This window comes from Pungitius pungitius, chromosome 18 (assembly GCF_949316345.1).
Source record: "Pungitius pungitius chromosome 18, fPunPun2.1, whole genome shotgun sequence".
Taxonomy (NCBI): domain Eukaryota; kingdom Metazoa; phylum Chordata; class Actinopteri; order Perciformes; family Gasterosteidae; genus Pungitius; species Pungitius pungitius.
The window spans coordinates 13949208-13971156 of record NC_084917.1 but is presented as its reverse complement, the minus strand read 5'-3'; the positions used below and the strand labels follow the sequence as shown (position 1 = coordinate 13971156).

Sequence of the window (21949 nt, the reverse complement as noted above, 5' to 3'; positions counted from 1 at the left end):
AGCTGTCAGCAAACTGTCCGTCTGCCTTTGTCTCATCTCTGACTCCGAACTGATGCTCTGCACGCGCTTGGGGAAAGGCAGAGGACACAGCGAAGGAACGTGGGAAAAACAACGACCAGGCTAATCATACAGAAATGAATACAAGATATATTTATATATCCAAATATATTGTTTCATATTAACAAAAATAAACAGTTCATTTTTTTAAATGACTAATAATAATTCCAATTCAGGACCTTACAGGCCTTGAGAGAATATCTATCAGTCATATGTTTTTTTGACAAATATGGTTTTGTTATTAGGAAAAACACCAACATTAGGTTTTCCTTTCTTGTTGAAATTTTTTTTACATCAAGTGGTGCTTTTCTAACATTTCTATGAGATTTTTAAAGCCTGTCCAATTCTTATCTTCATTCGTATTTTCCAATGGATTTAATCTGCTGTACTTATTGATTGACTAATAATGAATTTTTTTTGAAATGCCTAATGCCCTGCCGACGTTTTCTCTCGGCGTGCCCGTGAACTCGGATTCTGCGGTCATCACTGATCTGCGTCGCGAGGTCAGAGAGGTTCGTGTGACCTGCAGAGTCTCGTCGTCGGGCCTCTGTCTTCCAACCCGCCCCAACTCTCCGTCCCACCTGGCCGGCGGCCCCGGGGCCTCGTGCCCCTTGTCTTGCAGCCGCTCTCTCTCCGTACGGTCTGCGTCTTTGTGCCATGGGGGCGCCTCCGCACCCCGGTGCCACCGGGCTCAGCCAGTGGCGGTGCTTTTGTTTCGGGCGGCTGGATGGCACATTGTGCCCGACGGACTTGATCTTTTGCCAAGCTCCTTTCCATCTTCCCTTCACCCACCATCCCCCTCTCGTCACACCCGCTCTGTGTCTCTGTCGCGACTCCTTCACGCCCGCCATACAACGCACAAATGGGAGAAATCTCCGTGAGGAGAAAGTCCTCTTGCGTAGTCCCGTTTTGGTGCCTCTGTGGTGGCTCTGGTCGGCCAGGTGATTCGGTGTGGAGTGAAGGCTGCTCGTGTGTTATGGAGACTGAAGTGGAGCAAGTGGAAACTGGGGCAGAGTGGTGCGGGGGTTTGAGAGGAGAGACGGCCCGGCTCCGGCGGATCTGCAGCAGCAAGCCGCGGCCCGGCGGGACCAAGCAGCGAAGAGGCTGAAATCAGGGGGCGGGGGTTGCTTTTGCGTTTGGGAAGAGCGTGAGGGGGGAGAGAGGAGGAGGAGTAGGAGGAGGAGGAAGGCCAGGGCCGAGGCTAGAGGCCCGGTTAGCGGCTGTCGGCTCGCTAACTTAAGCTCCTGCCGGCTTAATGAGGCAGCAGAGAGCTGCGCTAAAAACAAAAGGCCTCATTTAAAAGCCGGCCCGGCCAGCCGGCCATTGTTATGCTAACGCAGCATTTGAATATTCAGCACGTTTTAATTAGGAGGGTCCTGAAGCCGCCTGCCAAAATCCTGTGGTCCTCTCACAATGTGCAGCTACAGCAAAACACACACTTTAAACACTTTAAAGAGATTATTCTGTAGGCCGGCCTTTCAGTGCGCAGCCGCTGCTACAAACGTCACAACATTTGAATCAATCTTTTATTCGGATATTCACAGCGTTACTCCTATTTTGTCTTTTTAAATATAATAATAAAAATAATTGTACATTTACATTCTCTTATATTTTTACAATTTGCTGTTCATTTTAACATGTCGAACCACCCGGTTTGAGAAAGGAGGTCAAAGGTCAAAGCCAAACTATTTTTTCTCAGTCAAATTTTTGTAGATATATTTAATAAATGTTTTATTAATGGTGTTTTGTTTAATAATTTGAATTGCATCTTATTTAATAATGGCAATCAAATCTTACTTCAAAAAAATGCCAGAAGCATTATGTAATGACCTCTCCTGACTCATGGAAACACTGGTCAAATAGAGGGGTGGTGTGTGTGTGTGTGTGTGTGTGTGTGTTTAAATGACATGCAAACACACAAGTTCATGTGAACTTTGTTCCGTCTAGGATGATTTAATAAACGGTCAGTTTTTGTGTGTGTGTGTGTGTGTGTGTGGACATCCTGTGTGCTCAGTAGGCTGGAATTAGAGCACAGCGTGTTATGCAATTATAACTTTATAAATAGATGTATTGTATGTATGTATGTAAGTGTGTGTGTGTGTGTGTGTAGGCCTCTATCTCCATCTGCTTAAGTTATTCTGTTTGAACTAAAAAAAGGGTTTGCTGCTATATCAGCGCGTGTGTGTTTGAATGTGTAAATGTGTGTGTGTTCCAGCATGCTCCTTTTTTTCTTCATATCCGTGTTTTTTTATTATACATTTTGAATTGTGTCTTTCTTTGATGAGTGTTGGTTTATGGTTTGTTTTGCGCCCCGGGTGAAGGTGTCATCATGTCTGTGCAGGGCGATGTGTGTAATGTGTGCGTAGGTGCATGTTTTCTATCTTTCTTTGTTTTATTACAATGGAAAATAATAACTGTGTGTGTGCTGTCCTCTGCTCTTGAGGATACAAATCTTTTCCATACACTCCTTTGAACATTTTTATTTGTATCTGATGATAAACACATCCATGCTCTACAATGTTTGTGAGCATGCATGTGTGTGTGTGTGTGCGTGTGTGTGTGTGTGTGTGCGTTGTCCACACTTTAAAGCCAGGAACACTACTCAGAATTTCACTTAATCCTCCTGCATCAGATTATTTGACACCGATGCCGCGGATACACAAAGAGCTGCCAATACACACGCACACACAACACACAAGAAACGCCGGGTTCAAAGTTTGTTCAATATGCCCCGTCTGGCATGTGGGTCAATAAATCAACTAACCCAAAAATCGATTCCTCCTTCTCCCCGAGTATAAAAATAATTTTCTTGATCAGCGGTTATGAAAACATTGCTCACACTGAATGTGGCATGAAAACATGCATTGTGTTCACCACATGTGTCTCATTTATGAAGGGTGTGTGTGCTTTCTGTAACAACTACGCTTATTGACTGGTTTACCTTGTCGTGGGGATACAAAGTGATGTGGCAATGGCACGTTGTGTATCTCATGAAGATCACCATCTGCTGTTGCCTCTGTGTGTCCTGGCTCCGCACATTTGTATTCTGACTTTTTAACACCACCCAGCTAAACTCTTCAACGTTTCCCCCTACCATTATATTAAGGGGGGAGAGGGGGGGGGGAGCAAGCAGCCCCCAGACCCCCCTTTACAATCCTCCACTTGCTCATAAACTTTATCTTGGACCGCCGCCATTTTCTGGCAAGGGCCCGTCTGCCACTGCACATGTGCAACAGAGACGAGGAAGAGGCGAGATGGCAACACTCCTCGGCTACTTCAGGAAAAAGACAATGCCCTGCCACACACACACACACACACACACACACATACACACACAGGGCGCGGCACTGTTCCCATTTGAGCAGATACTCGGTACGATTCTTTTTAATATCTCCAATGAGACCAATCCTCTCTTTTCCATCATGGTTATTTATTATCAAAGATTTCACACGGAAAATAAGTCTCTCTCTCTCTCTGTCCCTACAAAGCCCTGCATCGACCACCTTTAGGTGATGCTTTCAGACGCGCCTCTGGTCTCGTACATCAGGAAAGCAATGTTTCCCCACATATGTTCACCCATAAGATAAGTCAGCTGTTTTGTGATCAACCTCGCTGAGGAATTTTATAAAGAACTAAGCCATGTTCTTCTTGTTATTGATCATTCTTTTGCTGCTTTGCTGTGGTCACGTTGTCCTTCCGATTCCCAGACGCAGAACCATGGGATCTCTTTCCCGTATATATGTTCCTGCATTTCATTACTAATGTAAGGAAGGGTAATTAGCAGATCATTAGTGATGTCATGGCTGTCATGTGTCTGGAATAGGAACGTCAGTGGCTGCTGATGTTGCTGATAATGAGGCGTTTTCTGGTTTAATCTTGCATAAAGGTGTAAGATGACTTCTTCATCCACGCTTGGCTTTGCATTTGCGTGTTTTCTGCGTGTTTTCATTTACTTTGGCGGCTTCTGGTTGATTTGCTGCAACCTCCTGATGTTTTTACGCTCTGATGTTGGATTGAGTTTCAGCGTACTTATTTTTATTTGTAATGTGTGGTTAGGGTTGGGGGGGTTTATGTGGTGTTATAACTAATAGAGCGTGATGTTATTGGTTATGAGAGGTTAAAATGTTTTTATTTTGACTTTGAAATGGGTTGTCATGGCACTTTATAGCAGAAAACGGATGCAGTGAACTGAGAGGGCAGCGTATGATTACATGCCTGAGAGGTATGGTGTTTTATAATACCTCCTATACATTTGATCTCTATGGAATTACATTTCAATTAAAGAAAATAAAAAAATGAAAAAACGTCTGTCTGTCAGAAGTAGTTGAAATCTTTGGCAGCCGGACCGGAAGTTTTGAAGAGAATGCAACATCACATTTGTGAAATGGAAGTTCTAGTCCAGTTTAAAGGGCCGGTGTGTAGGACATAGTGACATCTAGTGGGGAGGTCGCAGATTGCAACCAACTGAAACTCCTGTGTGTCCGTTATATATTTATATGTATCATTGAATTAATTACATTTAGTTCCACTGGACCATGATATTGTATACAATGTGGCGCTGGTGATCAGATGTTTAAAGAAATACTTGTGTGAAGTAACACGCCTGCATATGACCTGACCTGCAGTACACCTTTCTCCACATTTCAACATACCTCCAGTGTGGGGTCTATACTCTGCATTAAAGTGACAGTTCTGATGTTCCTGAATGCAAGTGGGATTTGTCAAAAAGAAGTGATACAAACCAGCATGGGCCTTCAATTCATTTACGGACAATAAGCAGTGCGTGGTCAGTCTGCTTTTCTCTCTCTCTCCATCTCTACAAACCCTTTGGCTTTATTGGGCAGATCGCAGCTGCCCATATGTAAATGCAGACCAACAAACACACACATAGACAAACGGTGAGTCATCCTTGTGTGTGTGTGTGTGTGTCCCACGAGGGGAGATGGACTGTAGCGGAACAGAACGGGTCAGCATGCTTTGGATAGCTGGGTATCTCCACCCTGACCTTTCCCCTGGGAGGAGAAGCCCTCTGCCCCTCAGGTCGCAGGTCTGATTCCAGGTGTCACACCCGTTGATGAACGTGTGTTCAGTGTTTGTGGCCATCAGGCAGCCATATTGGAGCTATTGAAGCTATTGAAGTTGAGTTAGTCGAAGCTGATGCTACTTCCTGTGTGAGCTAACTAATCATCAGATTTTTGATTTGGTTATGTGCGGCTAGCAGAAGCTAATGTTCTCCTCAGCGGCGAGATATCTGTGTATCAAACATCCAGCCGTCCACTTTTTGTATTTTACTGAGGAAACAGCTCGTTCTGGAGTTTTCTAAGACTTTTCACTCATTCATCGCAGCTGTGGTGGTGTTGCGATCTTGATAGCGAACCATCCCGAACAATGGCGCCATCCCCCTCTTCTCCCGTAGGGGGCACTAAGCGGTGTGATCTGACCACAAGGTGTGAACAGAGCCGTGGGACAGGGTTACTCATATTATCATTTTATGTATATTTATCATGTATAGTTTTAAACACTGCTTTGCTGCATCATCACTTCTGCTCTCACATCTTTGTTCTGGGATTGTCTGTCGCTACATCTGTATTCAGGAGTATTTGGTTTCACACACACACACACACACACACACTGCTGATACTCCTAGCTGGAGAACAGTGGTGATTATTGGTGGGTGATTGACTTTTGGTTTTTCTGCATTGAGCTAAAGTCTCTTCTAAGCACGAGCACCACAGCCAAAGACAATCTTAAGTAACTGAACGTGGCTCTTGGCAAGGGAGTCAAGTTGTCTGTGTGTGTGTGTGTGTGTGTGTGTGTGTGTGTGTGCATGTTTATTGTTTGGGCACTGTATGACAGCACTCTAAACCTGACACAATTGTTCACAGTAGAGTCCCCCTATGCACGCACACACAGACACACAAAACCTCACAAGTCTTCATTATGGGAGTAGAAAGTGTGTGTGTGTGTGTGTGTGTGTGTTTAGTGGGTCAGTCATGCTGTGGGGAGCTGTTAGGGAGGCTGCATGGACTGACTGATTAACACCAGGCAGCTGTCACCCTTTAAACAACAGCGCGACGACAACGCTGAAGCAACACAATGCAGCGCGGCTCGGACAGCTAGCGCACACGCCTGTTAGCGGCGTGAGGAGCACAGAATGCAGCGTTCACTCACAGAGGCATCTCTGTCAATTGGATCATGATGTATGCAGTGGGAACTTAGAGAAACTTTATTTCTTTTTAATTGTTGTGAATTACTCCCCTTTTTCATTTGATGGCGGGTTGAAGCACAAAAGTCTGTCTCTGAACAGCTGAATAAAAATGAGTTGTGAGGACAGTGTGTTGTCTGTGGAGAATTGCGCCCCCAACCACTGCAGTGCTTCGGTGCCCCAAACTTTGTGACAGGTGTTTAGAACCTTTCAACCCTTTAGTGTTTTCAATTCACAAAGGTTAATTGTAACATTCTGTTTTCTTAAATATGTCTTATTCCTCATTTGGTCGTGTTCCGGACTCTCATTTTCTCTCACCTTTTTATCCCCAAAACCAAGATGGTAACGTTCAACATTGCAAACTCAAGGCTTTAAAGTCTCTACCCATCTTTAAAAGGAGTGTGCATGTGATCAAACATCTGGTCGACATGACGCCGTCTGTTTTCACCCTCCAGCCAGTGAGATTTGTTTTATGCTGCTGTTTGTGCTCGAATGCGTCCGTAGCCAACAGCATCTCTCTCACACACACACACACACACACACACACACACACACACACACACACACACACACACACACACACACACACCATGAACAGCCATGGTGCTAGATGCTTCCCAGCTTTCACAAAGTGCTCGTTTTCAATAAGTGGGCCGTACCTGCTCATAGAAAGGAGGGGAGAAAGGAACAAAGAAAAAAGAAAGAACGGACCAAAGAGGAATAAAAGAACGACGTGACGAGAGAACAAACAGAGAATAATCCTGCAGCTCTGGAGTACCCAAGTAATCAGCTCTTTGATCTGCCTCCTTTATTATTCCAGTGTGTGCCAAATAATGTAGTCCTGATTGTGTGGCTGGCAACTGAGCCAGCTTCCATATGTTGGCTATTAGAGGCTCGCAGGCTGCGTCTATCCTGCCGCTGAAGAAAGCGTTTCATCCGTGGTGGGTTTTTGTCGGGGGGGGGTCACAGGTTCAGGCTAAAAACAGCAGATTTACATTTGGATTAATTAAATTTGATCTCTGACAGCATCTGAGGGGCAGTGGTAAGATACGTTAGAGAGGGGAAAGTGGTGTGAAGAGGCGTTTTTTAACACTGAAGCTAGTGTGTGTGGTTGTATGTAGTTGTGTGTCCATGTGCGCTGACATGTGTCACCTTGACCTCTGTGCATCCTCTGGCTTCTTTTCACTGACTTAAGGTAGCCCCCTTTTTTTTTCCCTCCCAAATATTTCCTTCCCTCTGTGCTGAGAGAGGATTACTGCGTGAGCGTGAGGAAAACATTGGAGTCCAACTCAACTGGAGTAAAGAGAGTCAAATCCGTATCAACATCATCAAACTGATCTGTAATGGCTTTAAATGGAATGCGCACCCAGGCACGATCCATTTAAAGACGGGGCAAAGAGATCCGGTGACGTAGCGCCGCAGTCTGGATCGCTGTAATGGCTGCACAGCTTCTCACAACGGGAAGGGGTCAAGGGTTAAAATCCCCGCCAGCCAAAATGAGGGAGATGAAGGATTAAGTGTGTTAATGTATGTTGGTTTGTTTAGTGCTTTAGTGCTCTCTCCCTCTCCCTCTGACTCGCTCACCGTAATCTGTTTTTACTGCAAAATAATGAGCAGAAGAACAGCACAACAGGTGTATCTTTCAGATTTGAAGCACTTTGAGATGTGTTTATCTCAATGATTAAAACGGCAAATGACTCCGACCCTTCACCTCGACATTAGTGGTTGAAGCCCACTCGGCCGGGTGTCGGGGAAAATGTATAAAATGACAGCATTTAACACGGAGTATGTTATATTTATTGTAATGGTGTAGGTTCAAATGATTGACTGCGTAGCGGCAGATATGATGATGGACTTGTGAACTTGGTGAAGTTTCTATGCTATTCATTTAGACCTCGCTGAAGGGTTTAAATAAAACTCGCCTTTCATGTTCTGAATGAAAGTACAGTTTGTACAAAAGAGTAAATGAACTATAGTTTAGTTTTTAATCTGATGATCTTGCTTTTAGTTTTTATCTGATAAAGTACAGATTTTATTTGTCACATGAACTAGAGTTTCTTTAATCCCATAAAGTTGAATCTGATAAACACCCCCCATAGTGTAACTATTTAGACTCAGCAGGTGAAAAGTGTTGTCATCATTTCCTGCGGCAGCCATCTTAGCGCTTGCTTTGCGTTACCACATGTGCTGGATGCTGCAGTTGCCACACTATGTTGCCGTGGTGAACGAGACCCTGGTGCCCGTTGCCAACGCGCATCACCGTGGCAACGGGGTAACTGACCCAGCAGCCGCGCTCACTGCTCTCCGCACTCTCCGTCTGCACCCTTTTCAATAATTAAAGTGCCAAAGCAGCCATCTTAGCTTTTTTGGCTTTGTTTATGGGCCTGCTGGCGCGTTGCCTTGACGACGGGTACCCTGCAACCCAGCGCCCCAATGGCCCCGATCATGTTGTAAAACTCACAACTTTCTGAGTTGGAATCCACAGATCTGATTTAACTGCTGTGGCAGCCATCTTAGAAAAGGGGGACGGGGAAGGCAACACACACACACACACACACACACACACACACACACACACACCAGAGCCATCCCTAATATACCCTCAATTTAACATGACATGCTCAAAAACAATCCTAATTCAGGAGGGACAGTTATTTTAAAACGTAATCGTCAATAAGCTGCATTATTCAGCTGAGTGGTTGACAGCTGCTCAGCGCTTCCTGTGTGTCTCCAAGGTCACATGACCTTCAGGACTGTACAGTGTGTTATCACTTCGATTCATTTACTCTCTGAAAAATTATTCGTGAAGCCGAGCTACAAAATATTTGTAATAAAGCCGTGCAGATTGATGCAAAACAAAACCCAAATAAATTGTCAGATCGCTCTTTGTAAATGACATTTTCTGTGTATAATAATATAGACAATAATAATAATAAAATGTCCTCTTAAGACTTAGGGAAAATGAAATGAATAATACACGTGCTGCCTCCTCTCTTGCTCTCAAACCAACAGAGACCAGGGGTCCCGTTGGCAACAGCCGCTTTGATTGGCTTCCGGGCCGGCTGCCACCGCGCCATCCAAGCGCACACTTTTGTGTGTGTGTGTGTGTGTGTGTCCGTCATGGTGGCAGCAGACAGCCGAGGGAAATGCTCGCCCATCTCTGCGTCTCCCTGCCTCCGTGTTTCGGGTGCTGTTCCTCTTCTTTGTGCACATGCTGAACACCACCAGGTGATGATCTTTGGATCCATTCACCTTCGTGGTCGTGCTCTTTGAAACCCAACCCCGGCTTCCTCTCCTCAGATACCTTCCTGGAGTTTTTTTTAATTTCCAGAGGAGTGCAAAGGGAAATCTTCATCTATGTGCTGAGTCCCCGCTGTCCATGGGGCGTTTGGGTTGTTTAGATTGCAATCGGAGAGCACTTGCTACAGGAAAGAGACTCATCTTCTTGGTCTATTTGAGATTGTGCTTTGTTTTTAAGTGATGGGTAAGAAGGTAACAAAGTGACCAGTGTGGTTAAATAACGTTTGCGTAGATGATTTTCATCTTTACTTAACATCACACAAGTAAAGCTTTAGTTCCCTCCTGAACGTGAACAGCGTTCTCCTGAGTGGATTTCATCACTTGTACAACCTTTCTATACACCACATCATGCTGGTATCTCAACGTGGAGATGCTGTTATACAATGTACATCTGAATGCCAACGTGTGTCCCTGCAGGCTGCAGCTCTTAGTAGGTTGAAGATCTGTGTTTCTCTGAAACTTTATAACATCTTGATTTAATTATTGAGCAAACTGGCTCTGCATAATACTTTTTCTAGGAATAGAAAATTAAAAGACAGCTATTTTGAGACTCAGTCTATTAAATATTTTCAAAAGCAGACAGTGAGGGTCCTCACTAGTTTATTAATACAGAACCCCAGGCCTCTGTTTGTGTGTGTGTGTGTGTGTGTGAGAGTTCAGCTTGTGAGGAAGTTTCTAGTGTCGATCGTGGCGTTGCGCTCTGTGACTCTCGCTGTCAGTCGGCAGCATGCGGCAGTAATTATACCAAAGGAAATTGGTGGGGGGAGGGGTGGGGGGGTCACTTTGCCAGGAGAAAAGAAAGAAAAAGGTCCTGGCGGTTGAAAGGAAAATTGGAGGCTCATAAAACGAGTGTGGAAGTGACTCGTTAAAAGTTGTCACCTGTAGAGAAATGTATTTGTTCTCTGGCCTGAAAACCTGTGCCCCGTCTCACACACACACACACACACCATCAAACACACAGTTCTCACGTTTGCCGCCACAGATGGGGAAAGCATGTCAACACACACACACACAGAGGTGGGATTCTACACAAACACATAGACAGATCTAAAACTAATTTTGAAAGAAGTTTCGCTCTGATTATCAATGTGCAGATACATGTTATTCATGTCATATTGTGTTTGATTATTATTATAATAGTACAAATAATGATTATGATATGATAATAATAGTGAATCACGGTTAGAAAGATGATCTCCTTTTCTTGCCTTTTTTCTTTCTCCTTTCATGTGTGAATAGTTTTATCTTTAAGCAGCTGTAAGTCATTCACACAAGTGGCTCTTTACAGGGTTTTAGTGGGGGCGTGAGGATTAGTAATTGTGTTGAATGCTTGCATATGTGTCTGTGTGTGTGTGTGTGTGTGTCTGTGTGCGGAGCCCAATGTTGCAAAATCAATATGAAAATAAATGTGAAACTTATGGAATGTGGCGGCTTGACCGCTGTGTTATAGTTTACTGCACTGTTAAAAGTATGAAACATTTCTAATTTGTGGGTTTAAAAAGGCCTGAAAGCTGTTGTTGGAAATGAACATTAAATGTTTTCCATGGACTTAATTGAGATACTCAAAAAAAAATTGATCCTTAAAGTTCCTCATGGATTAGTTGTGTTTGACGTCTATTGCGGCCCTCGATACATCGCAGAGATGTTTGAGTATAAAAGAGCGGTGAGTGTGTAGAGCAGGGGGTCCCCGACCTTTTCTGAGAAAACCGGAGTGGCGGATAAACACAACAAAATAACAGGCCGGAGGGGGAGGGATAAATATTTTTGGTTCTGTGAATTTGCACGGTCAAATGAATGCGTTTTTATCCGATTCATCGATTAATCAAAAAATGAATGAAATAGATTAATCGTTCATGAAAAAAATCCTTAGTTGCCGCCCTATTGATAATGAATACACAGGTGTGTGTGCACTCAGTTATGGACCCCTCATTCCTCTGTGAGATTGGTTATTTCCTTCCTCTGATGGGTATTTCTCCTTTCAGACACACACACACACATTTACCACACTCCGTCCCAGACCTCTGGCTATTTCCTGTGTCATGGGGGATATTATGAAGCCACATTATTTTCACTATGGGACCCTATATTCCCCCATCACTGAAATCACCGTGTGTGTGTGTGTGTGTGTGTGTGTGTGTGTGTGTGTGTGTGTGTGTGTGTGTGTGATGAGAAGAGCCTACTCAATTTCCTGGAAAATTAGATGTGAAAGGCTGTGATATTAGCCTACACACACACACACACACACACACACACACTCAGGATTAAGGCCTTTATAACCTGAGGGTGTTTTTTTTCTGGCAATTAATTTGCATGCTAATGCAGTTTTACGAAGTGTTTTTGTCCCGAGTACTTTCCCTCAGAATGTAAATGTTACACGGCAAAAAAGGAATTAGCTTGACTGACTACGACTCTCGTTGGTCATGTGACTAGCAATGACGAGAGAGTCACCGAAATCTCACTTTTGTCAAAACTTTTGATGTGACCGTTCTTATCCAAAGCAGCAGCTGGGCACATTCCATTTCTTATTAATCCTTCAGAAAAAAAGTCCTCCCTGCCTTTATTATTAGTCAAAATGTTTTGTTGAAGAATAGCTGATAAAGGGATTGTGGCCACCAGCGCGCGTGTGTGTGTGTGTGTGTGTGAGAGAAAGAGTTTGAGTTTTCTAAATCTGTTTATTGCTCCATTTGCAGGGAGACACAAACAGTCATTTTTGTCAGTTTAGCCTTGAAAAGAATATAATAATAAATAAAATAAAAACCGCTTGTTCAGGCACAGAAAACAGATACAAACCCATCGTCACAAACTAACAATCAGAGAGAGTGACTCCACCCAATGAACTGCCATTGGCCTTGATTATTTTAGTACGATGGTGAGTTGAGTTGGATGGAGGCTGGTTGGATGAACCGGTGGGTCGATGGTTGGATGGATGGACGGATGGATGATAGGGGGTGGATGAATGAAGGGATAAACAAATGGATTGATTATTGGATGCAGGTGTTGAGGGACGGAAAAGGGATGGTTCGTAATTGTTTACATCTGTCTGCACCTCTGATGCTGGTCCACACACACCCTGGTGGATCCATCTAGAGGAGGCCTCACACGGCCCTCACAGCCTGTTAGTGGTCAGTGGAAGCGCTGTCTGACTCTTTGATGATGCGGGTGTTGACGAGAATGACGCCATCTTGAATTCATTCACAGGCCACATTGTAAACACACCACACAACTGGACCGCCTGCTTCTCCTTCCTGCTTCGCCTTCCTGCTTCTCCTTCCTGCTTCTCCTTCCTGCTTCTCCTTCCTGCTTCGCCTTCCTGCTTCTCCTTCCTGCTTCGCCTTCCTGCTTCTCCTTCCTGCTTCTCCTTCCTGCTTCGCCTTCCTGCTTCTCCTTCCTGCTTCCTTTCTTCACTCTGTTTTAAACAATTTGTTTGTTATTCTTAAATTTGATTCAATCTACTTACTCTCTCTGTTCTTTTTCATTGGTGCGTTCTTTGCTTTTGCTTCTATAGTATACTTCTTTCCTTTTTATATTATTTCAACAAGTTATAATAAAATAAACAATCATCTATTTCACTCAGAGGAGAGGAAAGGGGAGGACAGTCGAGGAGAGGAGAGTAGGACACAGGGCAGGGGGAAGTAGGAGAGGAGGGTAGGAAACGAAAAAAGGAGAAGACGAGGAAGCAGGAAGAAGGGAGGGGAAACAAGATAGATGGAGGAATACGTCATTGATTATAATAATGGAAACCTTCTATGAGGACACGTGTGTGTGTGTGTTTGCGTGTGTGTGTGTAGGAGAGAGGAAGTGGTTCCTCCTGCGTTCCTCCTCACTTACACGTCCTCAGAACACTTTTTAAAAGCCAGAAAATTCACAGCCGCTCACACCTTTCTGTCTCTCTCTCTCTGTCTAGCCCCTTGTGTTTTATGTCTGAGTAACTCGACCCCCCCTCAGTCACAGGTGCAGCATGCTAACACTCTCTCTCACACACACACACACACACACACATACATGCTGATTCCACTTGTCTTCACATAGGGGGCTCTAATCAAGCCACAGGAAGCTTGAGCTCCACAGGGAGTGTGTGTGTGTGTGTGTGTGTGTGTGTGTGTGTGTGTGTGTGTGTGTGCGCTTTCTGTTACTAGTGAGTTGAAGAATGTGATTCCATGTCCATGAAACTCTGTGTGAAGGCTCTGGATGTTTTCAATTACACATGGGTATTTTTGGCAAATGTGTGTCTGTGTGTGTTTCTTTACATGAGCTCATGTGTTTCCATCATGACTTTCTAACATCCTTTTTCTTTCCCTGACTTTGTGTCTCTTTCTGTTTTAAAAGTATTTCAAAAATAATGTTGTCGTGGTAATCTGTTTTTAAACTTTTTTTAAATCTTCCTTTCTTGTCTTGTGTGTGTGTTTTTCCTTTATCGGATTCAGTTGTTGAGCTTGTATAATCTAAAGTGTGTAAATATAAAACTTTCTCTTTATTTCTGATTTGTAATGCTCTTTTGGTGTCTCTTCTTCCTTCTGTCCTCCCTCTGTTTATTGTCTCCCTCTTCTTTCTGCTGCATCATATGGAGTCAATTATGCAGCCATGCTCGAAACTCTGTGTATTTGTGTTTGTGTGTTTGTGTGTGTGTGTGTGTGTGTACATCTGGTTCACATTAGTGCAATTGAAGGTTGGTAGAATAAAGGGCTCGGCTCAGAGGTGGTGGGTGGGATTTCCTTCTGCTATCCCACAAACACACACACACACACACACTCACACACACACACTCACACACACTCACCGTGCATGTGTTTTGAATCAGGAGCATAATTAACCTTCAGAGGATTCCGAGGGCCGCGGCCCAGATCTGCGCTATAAAATGCATCGGAAAAACATACACCCCCGCCCGCAGCAGCCTGGAAATGTGTTTGATCCGACTGTGGCGCGTCTGATTTCGCTTTCCCACATCTGTCTCCGGACGGGGCTCAGCAGGTACGGCGGGCGGAGGTGACTACCTCCGTCTACAGGTGTTGTTGGCAGGTGGAGGAGACGGATGGTTGCATTTGCTTCAAAGCGGCCTGAAATGAAAAAACGTGTGATGCGGTAAATGAGTCGCTAATGGTTTCAAATTGTACGACGCACATTTGTCAGCGCGTCGCCTCCAGTGTTTGCGCTCCCTGTGGCGCTAAAATGTCCGCCCGAAGGCGAGTGAAGGGGAGACGGAAGAGGGAGCAGCGCGTTGGAAGGGCGAGGGGCTGGGGGGGGAGGGAAGGGGGGAGGGAAACAGAGAGGGAGAGAAAATTGGACAGGCACAGGTGCAGCCGACTGTGTGTGTGTGTGTGTGTGTGTCTGTCAAGAGGTTTCGTAACTGCTCGTTTGAGTGTTCACATTCCAGCACATCTGCTTTGGATGAAGCATGGTAAACTGTGTGTGTGTGTGTTTGTGTGTGTGAGAAAGGGAGAGAGAGAGAAAGAGAGCGAGACAAAATGCAGATTTCTGTCTTCTGGCGTTGACCCGCACGTCCAGATTTGAGAAAAAGGAGGACTAAATTATAAGTGCAGTTGGTGTTTGACCCAAGTGAAGAGTTGAGAGGAGGAAACAAGTGAGGAAAGGAACGGAGTGGACAATGTCCTGAGTTAGGAATCCACATCGATAAGAGAGGAGGCCTGAGTCTTTAATGCACAGACAGTGGGACAGGCACACAGGTTAATAGTAGAAGAAGAAGAGGAGGTGGAGGAGCTTCCCTCTTTCTCCACCTTCCCTTCCCTCTCGGTGCCGGAGCAGAGGGGAGGTTGGACAGATGCTCCCCACATTTGGAGACAATAATGCGGAGAAGAAGCATCAAAAGACAAACAAAGACAAAAAGCCCCATTCTTCTTTTCTTCCCCTCTTTCCCCTTCTACGGCCTTTTTCATCAGGAGCCAACTCCAAGCATTTCGCCATGTTCCATTTATTGTTTTTCCCGTTTCTCTTTCCAGTCCAACAAAAGCCTTCAGGGTCCAGCAGCATTCCCATCGCTGTCAACAAGTCATAACTGAAACAAGGACACTTAACGTCCCCGGGGTGTTTGCTTTCTCCGCGGTGTCCTGGATACCCAGCTGAATCCTGTTGTAGACTAATAGTTGTCTTTACTAGCTCGTATTTGTAGGGTGGGGAGCATCGTATTAGAAACATGACCTTGAATGTCGTACATTATGTGAACATGACCACGGTGCAGATTTATCATACCGTGTATTTGTGAGTATGTGTGTGTGTAAATATATATAATATCTCTGGTTTGTGTTTAGTACCTTGAACCAGGTGAAACTGGGTTCTGACCCGTAAGTAGAAACAGAAGAGATGGTGCTCAGATTTAGGTGCTGGTGCTTTCAAACTGGTTTCCATCATTGTGCAGTAACTGTGTCTCTATCGTGTCTCTGCTGCGGTACAGACCCCTGGTTCGTGTTGTTCCACTGTGGTATAGGTCCTCCTTTCACTCATTGAGTCTTACACAGAGAACTCACTGGGGTCGATGCTACAGGACCTGTCCAACCTCTTTCCACTGTGGCCAAGACCATCATTTTGCACTACTGACCTGGTTTGATGTGGCTCTGGTACCGTGCCCCATCGGTGCTGGTGGTTTGGACGGTTCCCGTTGTGGTCACGCTGAGTCTGACTAAATTGGTTTCTATTGTGGTCGGGATCAGAAGCGGTCTTATCGGTACTGATTATATCTCTGGCTGTACTTAAACTGGGCTGCTAGAAGATGTTCCACTGGTCTCTGGTTTCTATGGTTTTTGTTACTTCTCTCTGGTTTGTGGCCAAGTCCGCCTGCTACTAACTGTGGGAATTCTAACAGTGCTGTATCTGTGTGTGTGTGTGTGACAGAATGCAGGAAGCCGGTTTGTTATTGTGTCTCTCTGCATTCCTCAGACTTAAACACACTCTGCACCTGTTTCTGTCTCTCTGTAACGCGCATACACACTTTCACAAAAATGCACTCACACAGACGCACAAATCGCAGCGTTTCATTGCCAGTTTAACAACCCATTCAATGGGAAAGTACGAGACATGTATCCGAATATTTTATACAGGAACAAGTGCGTGTGTGTGTGTGAGATTTTTCACGTACAAGCTTTGGGTCAATAAATGTGGTTTTATCATCAGAACACTGAGTTCTCAGAGGAGAGGAGGAGGGAGGGAGGAGGGGGGATTTCAGTTCAGGTCTAATGACATTTACAGACCCTGTGTGTGTTAGTGTGTGCTTGCATGCATGTGTGTGTGTGTTACTACAGAGACTAACCTCCTGCAAGTTGCATTGTGGGAAAGCAACAGCATCTCCCAGCTCATTAGCACCTTACATCTGTAGATTTAAGGTTTTTTTTATGTGTGTATGCGTGTGTGTGTGGTTGGGAGATTGTTTCTACAAACCAGTTGGCTGCATTAGGGTCTCGCTACACGGCTGATAGTGAAAAGCGGAGAGGCTGAAGTATTCTTTGCGGACAAAAGTTATTATTTTTATTATACACATCCAAGTCCTTCCTTTTAGAGTACGGTCAAAGGGTTGCAGAGCTCCAGCCGTGGATTTGTGTATGCGACAGGCGATTACGATGCACTCTCTCTGAATTGTAAAGGGAAAAACTTGGCGAAAGTAGCACGATCTGTTTGAATTAGCCCTGCACGAAGGCTGCGCCCTTACTCCCTTACTCCCTTACTCCCTTGGTCCTTTCCTAAGAACCAGGAGGGCTCATTTAGTTCATCTACTGGGCTTTAGTTAGCCTTTAAAAAAGTTTAATTAAATGCTTCTGATTTTTGAAAAACTCCTTTGAGGGGGCCCTCTGACCTCTGGAGACCCCTACTTTGTTCTGCACACCAGGCTCCTGTCAAGAGATGACGTGGTGCTAATGTGGAACTGAATGAAGCCCCTGTGCATCCGCATGCATCTCCTCATGCTGCAACCATCACACCTGTGCACACCTGCTGCTCCGATTCCTGCCATGATTCTCCGTCTGGTCACATGATCCTTTTAGAATACACAGCGGCGAGTGAGAGATCTAAAAACAGTTTTTAATAATATCTCTCAGGGAGTGTGGTGAAGTTATTGTTTTCGTAATGCCCTCAAGTTCATCTTTTTAGTCGCTCCACCTTTTCCTTTTATTTCTTCTGTCTGCGTTTTATCAGCAGCTCGGCTCTCACCGCATCTGTGTTCCATCCGTATGCAAATCCTCTCAAGTTAGCAGAGCAGCTCGTGTCTTTTCCAGGGGACGGCAGAAGATCAGAGTTTGATTTTATTGATGTGAATCAGTGTGGAAGTCGGAGAAGAGAGAAGAGTGCTTTCAACAGCTGTTCCAGGGTTTGCGTCATGCTGCGCAGGCTAGTGTCACGGCTGGGTGTTTGCACGCCACGCTACGCACGCGCACGTGGAGGCATGCTGCAGGGACCCCCGGTCGAAGGCATGACCAAACACAGGCATCGCGTTCTCACGCAGCCGCCGAAGAGCAGCGTCGGCTGTTTGGGGGTGCTGACGGGCGGCTGGTGTCACAGCCTGTTTGCTGCGGGGCTGCTGCCCCTCTGAGAGCGCTTTTTGCGACGCGGCGCATGGCTTTTAGTTTTTTTTTTTAGTTAAGACATTTTTAAAGTAGTAAATATTACTATGAACTTTATTCAAAATGGGCTATGAATGATGCATATATATATATATATAAATATATGTATATTCTAACAGAATAAAAGTTTAACAATTAATATATTCACAAGATAAAACCTAAATTATAACATCAAATGTTTCTTGTAAAGTGCTTTTTGGAATTTATTTCACAAAATGAAGACACTGTAAATACAAACAAACAAAGCTCCTGGATCGGGATATCGTTTTTCCTCCTGTATTAAAATACAAAGCAAAGGAAAATAAGGAAGTGATGTGTTGGGAGCCTTCATGTTGAGGTCCGAGTTAAGGAGAGAGTTGTGTCAATGTGTGGCTTCTGTCTGTCTGTGAGCTGTCTGTTAGAACAAGTTGTGTTTGATCAGAGGCCCTTCAGTGACCGTGTGTGTGTGTGTGTGTGTGTGCTTTGTGTTGCAGGTGTATGCTCCGTCTGCCAGCACGGCAGACTACAACAGGGACTCACCGGGCTATCCCTCCTCCAAACCTCCCAGCGCTGGCTTCCCAGGCTCATTCTTCATGCCAGGTATGCAAGAACACACACACACACACACACACACACATCAGATCCCATTGCAGTGGATTCCTGAGTTTAGAGTGGATCATGGATCATTTTCTGTGGCTGAAACCCTCAATGCATTAAGGCAAGTTGATTGCTCCCAAACTCTTTGGCGGATGTGCACGTTGCCTGGTAGCACTGCTTTCACGCCAACCGCGTCCCACTGCGCTGAGCGAGGCCCTTGCTTCCCACGGCTGCATACTCCCAATGCGTCCAATAGTAGTGATGCACAACTCGCTAACTTTCAATTAAAAAAAAGACCTGTTGATTGCGATGTTTGTCCATTAAGATTTTCTTTCCAACAGCTGTAATCGACAGCAACTCTTTTTTACCACACACCAGGGGCTGTTACGAGGGTTGGAAAGTTACACAGCTCATGGTTAATTATCAATGGTATGTTACCGTGAAAACTAATTCTTCAAGCACTTGTATTCAAACAAATATTCAAGTTTCTCATCCAAAATGAAATGTGACGGCAATCCTCTGTGTGCTCTACACACAAGCTGGTTACTGTGATTACTGTGATGACTAAGGAAAGTAAAAAGTGCCCTGGAGGTCCGCAACAACAAATCGATCAAATCGATAAAAATCGATCATTAAAAGTGTTGCGCGATTATTACGGATTGTTGCGGAGATGCGCGCGGACGCCGACGCAGAGAAAAGAGCAGCCAGCAGCACCGGCTGTGAGTCACATGTACCATGTCCACAACACTCCAAAAAGGAGGACACTATGCAGTATTACAAATACTGTAAATAAACTTTAAATGTGTGTAAATGGCAAAATAAGTCAACATAACATGGCACAGGAGCACCACGCTGTCCCGTCTTGACGTGAGGAACATAAGGAGCCTCCAGCAGCTGCTGCTGTTTACTCATTATTCAGCTGATCAAGCTAGCGTTAGCTCGCTAATAACAAGACTCACCTTTTTAGACCATTAATCTGTTGTCATGTAGATATTTTGTGCTTATCGGTTATTGTTGACAGATATATTTGTGTGTTGTCCTTTTAATGGCATTTTAAATTAATCGCATAGCACTATAGGTATTTTTTAGCTGTACTTAGAATGTGTATACATTTACTTAACTTATTTAATGAATACGCTTCAAGTGAACATGAGAGGGTGTCTGAGTGTGTGTGTCTGTGAGTGTGGTACAGAGAATCCTGTTTAATTTTTTGATTTGTATTTTTCTTTATTTTTTATAAATTATTATTATCTTCAATAAGCAACCTGTTCATTCTGAAGAATTTTTGCAATGGGAATTTGCAGTTCTGTTTAAGAATAAAGGGTAGGTAATCAAAGCTTTTTAATGCTTTTTTTTATCTGATTAATCCAAAAAATAATCAACCGATTATCAAAATAATTGTTATTTGCAGCTATGGAAATGCGTGTAATGTGTATTTGATGTTGTCGTGGTTACATAAATACAGCTACATGCAGGTGTGCGCCTCCCTTTGTGCGGTAGTTTAGATTTCCTGTTTCTGTGGATATATTTTTTGTTGTCTATGTACTGATGACGGTTGACGATGTTGGAACATATGGTCCCAGGAAGCAGGTTTGTACAGTAAAGTTCTGTCTGACCAGGTAATTAGGAACACTTAGTTGTTGCACTTACACAACTGTGTAGTGAAATCAGGTCAATGCATGAAGTAGGTCGGTGGCCCAAACTGCATCACAGGAAGTTTCGGACATCAGAGAGGAACCTGTGTGTGTTTCATTCCGCTGATCCTCCAGCCTGCAGCTCGTTATCACATGTACCTGTCTCTCTCCTGTCTCTCCGTGTCAGACGGTCACCACAGCGGCGACCCCTGGAGCAGCAGCAGCAGCAGCATGAGCCAGCAAGGTTACCACGGCAGCATGCTGGGGGGCGGGAACTCGTCCCACGGCCCCTCCCAGAGCTCCTCCTACTGCGGGGTTCACCCTCACGACAGATTGGTGAGCAGAGCTGTGAATCACAGTCAGTTTATTTTTGAGTGAATTATTGGGTGATACCACAGATAACCCAAATTCCTTTATAACAACCGTTTGACTTTTGACTAAGTCAAGAAAATATGAATAGAATGTTGAGCCCAATGGTTCTGCTGTGGAAATGTTCAAATTAACAGGTATTTAATGACAATGCTTCATTTACACATTCAAACATAACCATACCCTTAATGTGATGGGGGAAGTTTCATGGAGGCCTGTATTAGTGACTCAGTCCCGTCTCTCTGCAGAGCTACCCGTCCCACTCGTCTACAGACATCAACTCCAGCCTCCCCCCCATGTCCAGCTTCCACCGAGGGGCGGGGGGAGGAGGGGGAGGGAGCGGGGGAGGCGGGAACCACTACAGCACCGCCTCGTGCACCGCTTCCACCAATGGCACAGAAAGCATCATGGGTAAGACACCAAACTCTATACCCTGCTGACTCGGTTTCCCATGTCATCACTACTTTTTAAGACAAGGTCACAGGTGCTTTCAATTGTCTCGCAAAAGTGATTTGAAGTTCGCTCACAAACTATAGACCAAAAAACTTTTAAATCTAATTTGAAAATAATGGAATTGTTTTTTTTAACCATCTCATAATTGGAGAGCCTGCTGTGATCCGCCTCAGATGATTCAAACCACCAATAACTACAGCAAGGCGGGAAGGCGGGGGGTCAGAAACTGAAGAACTCTGTTTTGGTTCGACCTTGACATCACCAACAAACTCACACACACACACACATCCTCACACACACACTCAGCGTGCCATATGGACCCCTTGCTTTGAATCCAATAGAAAAACATGACTAGCAATAAGAAACAGATTGAAAGTTTGTTTTCATAGTAAGACGTCTTGAACATTCCATGAAGATATGATACACACACACACACACACACACACACACGGGCCTGAGCAGATGAGCGTAGAGCAAACATGGAGCTAAAAAAGAGACGGCAATGTTGTTTAAATGCAGACTTCTTATAACAGGCCGTTTCCCTGTGCCGGTCCGAGCTAGCAAACGCGCTACTGTTTAGTGTTTCAATTCTATTTTTATCCAATTTATCTGCACAAAGAGTTGGTAAATTCAAACAAATATTGCACTCATGTGTTTTAAGTGTATTGTCCTGTGGAAGATGCAGTGACTGTGTATCAGATGATCGAACACTAAGCTACATTCCTCCTCGGCGACGTGAATCCACACTTACCACAGCTGCAGTCCAGTGGTCTGTTAACATTTTTAGAATTAAA

General features: G+C 44.5%; 1 protein-coding gene across 11 annotated transcripts in view; it reads left to right on the top strand.

The window, feature by feature from the left end:
• The window catches only part of tcf4 (transcription factor 4), a 160664-nt gene that overhangs the window by 111298 nt on the left and 27417 nt on the right, over positions 1 to 21949 (top strand). For all 11 annotated transcript variants that reach the window (XM_062558765.1, XM_062558763.1, XM_037484484.2 and 8 more), the window contains 3 exons: positions 18597 to 18702; positions 20521 to 20669; positions 20951 to 21113. In XM_062558765.1, the coding sequence (XP_062414749.1) occupies positions 18597 to 18702; positions 20521 to 20669; positions 20951 to 21113 (418 nt within the window). The remainder of the gene's footprint in view (positions 1 to 18596; positions 18703 to 20520; positions 20670 to 20950; positions 21114 to 21949) is intronic.